General features: G+C 47.9%; 2 protein-coding genes across 3 annotated transcripts; both read right to left on the bottom strand.

Moving 5' to 3' along the window:
• Positions 1-916: 916 nt before the first annotated feature.
• On the bottom strand, positions 917-5,258 carry LOC133907591 (uncharacterized). Of its 2 annotated transcripts, XM_062349662.1 has the most exons (8): positions 5,072-5,258; positions 3,440-3,683; positions 3,042-3,132; positions 2,850-2,963; positions 2,268-2,546; positions 1,821-1,934; positions 1,232-1,304; positions 917-1,130 (listed from the first exon to the last, which is right to left on the bottom strand). In XM_062349662.1, exons 3-8 carry the CDS (start codon positions 3,102-3,104, stop codon positions 1,093-1,095), a joined length of 681 nt encoding a protein of 226 aa, XP_062205646.1. In that variant the 5' UTR covers positions 3,105-3,132; positions 3,440-3,683; positions 5,072-5,258; the 3' UTR covers positions 917-1,092. The 2 variants fall into 2 exon arrangements, with proteins under 2 accessions (XP_062205646.1, XP_062205645.1); XM_062349661.1 differs by lacking the exon at positions 3,440-3,683.
• Positions 3,449-4,936, bottom strand: LOC133907161 (pentatricopeptide repeat-containing protein At5g61370, mitochondrial-like). The gene has a single exon (XM_062349198.1). The coding sequence runs from the start codon at positions 4,934-4,936 to the stop codon at positions 3,449-3,451; it is 1,488 nt and encodes a 495-aa protein (XP_062205182.1).
• Positions 5,259-6,000: the final 742 nt, after the last annotated feature.

The raw sequence follows: 6,000 nt of genomic DNA, 5'->3' as shown, positions 1-6,000 counted from the left end.
TGTAGTACAAAGTCGATACTTGTTACAGAAGTTCTGGCTGTGTTACTGGTAACGCGTTTCCGGGCACACGTCCGTTTGGCAAGTTTCCCAAACATGCATGCACATTCCCTAGCAATCTAGCATGTTTATGTAAGAAGGAGGAGGAGGAGGTCGATGTGCTTTTGCAGCGTGTCGTTGTCTGCAAGCCTCTAGGTGACTGAAAGGGACGTGAGAAACATAGTACGAGTAGTTGCTAGATGGACAGCGGAAGGAAGCTGTGGACGGAGCCTCTCTCGATCACTGCATGATGAGGAGGAGGCTAGCTGGGCCCCGTTACGTTCCTTTGCCCTTGTGATCGTCTCAGCCTTCTTCTTCCTCGGTCCCTTCGACTTTTGTCCTGCAGTGCTGCTCTGCTCCCTGCTGTCATTCCCTCCCTTTTGTCCCACATGCATGAATGCATGCGTGCCGTATGCAGGAACACCGGCCATCTGTGGACCAACCATTCCTTCCTTGCTTGCACTTGCAGCTCTCTCTCTCTCTCTCTCTCTCTCTCTCTCTCTCTCTCTCTGCATCCGCATCAGGTCCCCATCATTGACCAACGTTTGAGCGTGGCCCCGCAGGCCGTGGAGACATTGAGCATGTCGTCTCTCTCACACACACTGTAGGTGTAGGACGCTATCATCACGTCATGCTTGCCAGTAATGGAAAGCCTAAGCGCTGGGCACACACACGCTAGCCATGCTTGGAGAAGCTCCAACATTTGGCCCACAATATACATAATTCTGGCCCAGCTGGCCCGTCAGCCATGTAATGGGCTGTGCGGGCCTGCCAATGCAGAACCCAGGAACAAGTAAACCAACTACTCAAAGCGGGAAAAAAGTAAACCAACTAATCTCTCAAGAATACCCAACACGAGGCAACGCTGGTGAATGTCCAGTTCAGATGAACGCTGCTGACATATTTTCAGCAATATTTGATTCAAGGTTGAAGAATAAAACTATTACAACAGACATAGCCACTCGACCGCTACCAACCAAGGCGAGGAAATGGTGGTGATGGGGTCCAATGATCCTGGATGGCCTTTTGTAGCATCCATCGACTCCAGGTCGAGTTTTATCCGACCATTGTGCGCTTTCTGCCCCGTTGCCTGACTGTAAAAATTGATAAGAGATAATAGGAACAGGTCATGGGGATGACACAAGGCCGCAAAATGGACTGCATACATTTCAGACGGGCCAGGATCACACCATACCTTGCGCTAGCTTGTTCGTGGTGGAGCACCACTGCTTCGAAGCTTTTCTGTATGCTGCGAGGATCTTCTCCATCTGGTTCACCACATGACCAAAAAGATAAAGAGTGGTTTGTTATCCACATCAAAGAACAATAGTAAAGGCAGTCAATACTACCCTCTCATACATATCAAATCACAAAGCCCATTTACCAGGCAGATGGAGTATATACATGTAGACCAACTGCTTATATAAGTTGACTTGTAAAAACAGATGATCTAATGAATAAGAAAATATGTCTGCTAAGGCATGATCAAGTGAACAAACCAGCAGAAAATCATAGGACACAACAGGCAATGAACAAAAGAAAATCTTTAACTTCCACATCATCAATGGACCAGTTGTTTTTGGGGGAAAGTAACTTGTTTTGCTGTAGCATCGTATATATTCATGAGAACAGTCTCACCCAAGTTCAGAATAACAGTCAAGCAAAGCTAAACGTTGACTTAACATTTCAACGAAAGATGGCCACACAAACGAGTAAAAATCATGAAGCAAAGTACACATGACCACAAAAAAATATCTTGAATATCATTTATGCAGTTTCCTTACCACATCCCCACAGGATGAATGCATGGAAATCAGAGCTCTCTCCAGCACATATAGGTCCACCGCTTTGTCCTCAGGAATTGTTGATGTGAAGCTCAGACCAAAATCAATAAGAATCTGCCAAAGTCAAGATACAAAAGTAACAAATTCATAGTCCAGTTGCAACTCCTGAGTTCAACCTTGATTTGATAGCTCAGTAAAGAAAATACATGAACAGGATAGAATGACAAGAACAGCTCTACACCCAATTGATTGCTGCTGCTCTTGATTATCACAGACTTGATTCAACAGCTCAATAAAGAAAATACATGAACTAAAACAGGATGGCACAAAGGATATTCTACACCAGTTGATTACTGCTGTTGTTGATTACCATAATCTTGATTTCATATCTCAATAACGAAAAATAAATGAATTACAACAGGATGATACAAAGAATATTCTACACACCAATTGATTGTTGCTTCTCTTGATTATCATGTTTGACGTGGTCAAATCACCATGAACCAGACCTCCATCATGTAGTTTGCCAACAGCATTCCCTATCTGTGTGGCAATATCATTTAGGCGTTCCTCATTAACCCCATTTGACCCAAACCCAAGAAGTATATCCTTGATAGACAAGCCATCCACATACTCAAAGGTCAATGTATGTAGAAGTGGATCCACAGCATAAAGAACCGGGGTAGGCACACCAAGCCGTCGTGCTTTTGTCATGCACCGAGCTTCCTGCACACGGCAAAGAAACCATGCTAAGCTGAATTTCAGTAAAATCAACTGTCATGTGCAACTGTTCTGGCTACATGTTTACAGCTCGACATAACTACAGTTTAATCAATAATTTATATTCTTGAGACATATGGAACTCTTTATTTCTACATAATCAAAAGAAGGGGGTAGGTACTAATCCTACCCAAGATTGACACTTTTTTGCTGAATTTATCAAACACAAAGGAAAATAGAATTTTTCTCTCTACAGAGACACACAAAACTAATCTAGAAAAGAAAGGTGTATTGTTTCAGAAGACTAACAGCATTTAAGCGCTTTAGAGTCAACTTTGAGTCCAGCAATGGGTGCCGGTACTTCTTTGAAAAGCGCTCTTTGATTACGCATTTTCGCCCCACGAATGTCGAAACAAATACCCTCTGCAGAGAAGCAAACAAACTATTGAGAAAGCAAGTAAAGACAAATTGTAACTATATAACTCCAGAGTCTTGACTCACTCCTTCTGCCCCCTGCTTAAGCAGTACACCAAAATCCTGTTCTTGCTGCTGAGACGTGTCCATAAAGTCCAATGTGCACTTGGAACAAAAACTGAAATGGAGAAAGCAAAGAGAAAAATAAAAAGATGTGAGCCCAACATTATAAAAAATGAAATCAATCACACTTTTAAATAGACCATATCAACATTACGAGAACAGCAGCTACGACAAATTACCAATCATTTCAAAACTAATAAAATTGCCAGACTAGCTTTCAGTTTTCACGTCTTTTACCATAGTGGCTAGTCATGGGATGGTTTTGATATTTGAATGCCAAGTAACTAACAAAGGTCATCATCACAAAAGTCCAAATCAAAGAGTTTCACGAAAATTTACTCAAGTAACTAATCAAATAGTACCTAGACTCCCTACTTCTTCCTTGAGGCTGCAATAGCAGTTTCCTTTTTTTTTGCTCCAGCAGCAATAATCTTGTTTTTTTGGACCAAGCGTTTATAGCTCTGAGGACTCAGTCTTTGTGCTGGACAAGCTGGTCTGAATACCTCTGTCTTCAAGGGATCCAACAGATCCTCTGAGCACCGTAACAAAAGACCAGACTTTGTAGCATCATCCCACAGCTCCCTTCCAACCTCAAATCTACCATTCCTACAAAGCTTTTCAATTAGCAGATCATAGGTTTGACCATCCACTAACTGACACCTCTTCATAAGTTTGAACAGGTCAAGAGCATGGTCAACTTGCTCAATTCCACAGAGGACGCCTATGAGACCATGGAAAAACTTAGCAGTGGGAAGCACCCTGCTTTCAAGCATAGCATCTACAAGCCTTTTCCCTCTAATGATTCTCCCTGTTAAATAGAGGACCCTAATCACAAGATAGTAACTAACCCAGTCAGGGGAGCACCCTGCCTTTCCTTCTCTAATCAAGTACAAGATTCTATAAGCTTCTTTCACTCTTCTTGCTCGGCCTAAACAAGAAAGTAATATGTTGAAGCTAGAGGCAGCTGGGGTAACACTATAGGACCTCATCTCTGCTAAGACATCCATGGCCTCCGGAACAAGGGCAGAAGGATTGAACCTGAGGTTCCTATGGCACAGACAATGAAGAAAATCATTGAACGATGGCAAGCCCAATGGAACACCTGAAGACTTCATATCATCAAGGACTCTCCGAGCTTCCTTAGCGTTCCCTTGAATGCACCACCCATGGAGGAGGCTACGTTGAATGATGCTAACCATGGGCTCTGCCGATAGCTCACTTTTATGATGCCACACAACACCCTGCGCCTCACGAGCATGGCCCCTCATGCACAACGCTTGAACCATGGTAAGGCTGCTCGACCACACGCCATCCCCTCCGACACCGATACCACGCTCAGGCAGCAATCTCTGCCTCTCCAGGCCTCTGAACAGCCGGACCGCCTCATCCTCCTTCCCCGCCTTGACGAGAGCCTCGACCACAGCGGTGAACGTCTCCGGTTCCATCCTCCTTTTATCCTTCTCTGCTTCATCGATGGCGATCTTCATGGCAGTGAGGTCCCCGGCCCGAGCCAATGCCCTAACCGCCCGATCAAGGGCATCGTCAGTCACAGCCTCGGGGTTCTTGGACCGGCACCAGGCCAAGAAACGCAGCAGCCTCCTGCCGGAATCGCCGCTCTCGCGGCACGAGTCGATCACGCGCCCGACCAGGGCCGGCGAGACGGCGGTGGCCAGGACGCCCAGCCGGTCCAGCCTGCACCCCACCTCGTCGAGGCTCCCGGCCCCAAAGCACACCACATCTCGCGCCGCAGCCGCCGCCGCCTCCAGGTCGCCGTCCTCCGGCGGCGCAACGGAGCAGTACACAGCGCGGCCGGAGGACGGGCTCGGGATTTGAGGAAGGGAGCTTCCAGCCAGGGCCATCGTCAATCTCCTCATCGCCGTTGTGTTCATGGGTTCTACACCGCCGGCCAAGAAACTAGTGGCCGGCCGCGGCTAGGGTCTGGAGCAATGAAGAGGAGAAATGGTCGTGGGCCAGGGAGGTAAATTGGAACTGACCTTTAGGTAGCTGGTGCGGGTGTTGGTGGTGTTCGGTTGCCGCCGGCAGCTCGCGACTCCGGCGCTTCTCTGGTAGGGTAGGAAGACGGCGGCGGTGGAGGCGGCGCGGCGGGAGCGTCCAGCGTAGGGTTTAGGCGCTGCCACGCTGCGGATTGGGCCGAAGACGGGCTGAAAAGAATGCGGTTTCGGGGAACCTCGGTTTTGGAGTTTTTTTATTTTTATATTTTTCGATTAAAAATTTAAATGAATAGATTCCTCGTCGCAAGAATTACAAAAGTAGGTCTTCCGCCCCCTGAGAGGGGGGTAATGATTCCTTACCACCCCTGAGAGGGCGGGTGGCCTAAGGCGACAAGGGAGCTAACCGCCCTCTCAGGGGGCGGGTAGCGGCAAGCCTCGTGCTGCCATCGTGCCTCCAGCTAAGGTGGATGGCATGGCGTCCATGAAGACGGAGGTTGAAGACTCATCAGAGAGATCCTCCTCGACCTCAAATCTAGAGTCGATGAAGGTCGGCGCGATGGAGGAAGACCCGACCGGTATGTTGAGGTTGATGCAACGGGAAGAAGAGGCGGGACCATAGTCCACCATTGCTCCAGGAAGGCTCCTGCCGTGGTGGACCCTGAAGATCCAGTTGCGACGAGCGATCATCGCATTGGAAGATTTCGAAGCCGGTTTGGCCATGTCAGAGGAGGCTCCAATGGCTTGCACTAGGATGGAGCGAACAGCCTCAGCCCTCGGAGGAGACAACGTGATGTACTCAGGAGGGTGCAACCAAATGCGCTCCTCTAGATCCTCCTCCTCTGAGGAAGACACCACCACCGCTGGAGCGTTGAAGAGAGAAGTAGCACCACGACGTGCTGCCATCGTTGGTGGTGGTCCGGAGTCAACCATTGTTGTGTTGGGAGCCGCTGCCATGAAGGATCTCAAGCCGT

This window comes from Phragmites australis, chromosome 24 (genome assembly GCF_958298935.1).
Source record: "Phragmites australis chromosome 24, lpPhrAust1.1, whole genome shotgun sequence".
NCBI classification, from domain to species: Eukaryota; Viridiplantae; Streptophyta; class Magnoliopsida; order Poales; family Poaceae; genus Phragmites; species Phragmites australis.
Note: the sequence above shows the minus strand (reverse complement) of the source record. Positions and strands in the feature narration are given on the sequence as shown.

Coding starts and splice junctions, on each gene's coding strand:
- LOC133907161 (XM_062349198.1), bottom strand. CDS start 4,936: ATGGCCCTGGCTGGAAGCTCCCTTCCTCAAATCCCGAGCCCGTCCTCC.
- LOC133907591 (XM_062349662.1), bottom strand. CDS start 3,104: ATGGACACGTCTCAGCAGCAAGAACAGGATTTTGGTGTACTGCTTAAG. Junction 1,935..2,267: donor AGAGAAGCAACAATCAATTG/GTGTGTAGAATA, acceptor TGACTTTGGCAG/ATTCTTATTGATTTTGGTCT. Junction 1,131..1,231: donor CACGAACAAGCTAGCGCAAG/GTATGGTGTGAT, acceptor CAATTTTTACAG/TCAGGCAACGGGGCAGAAAG.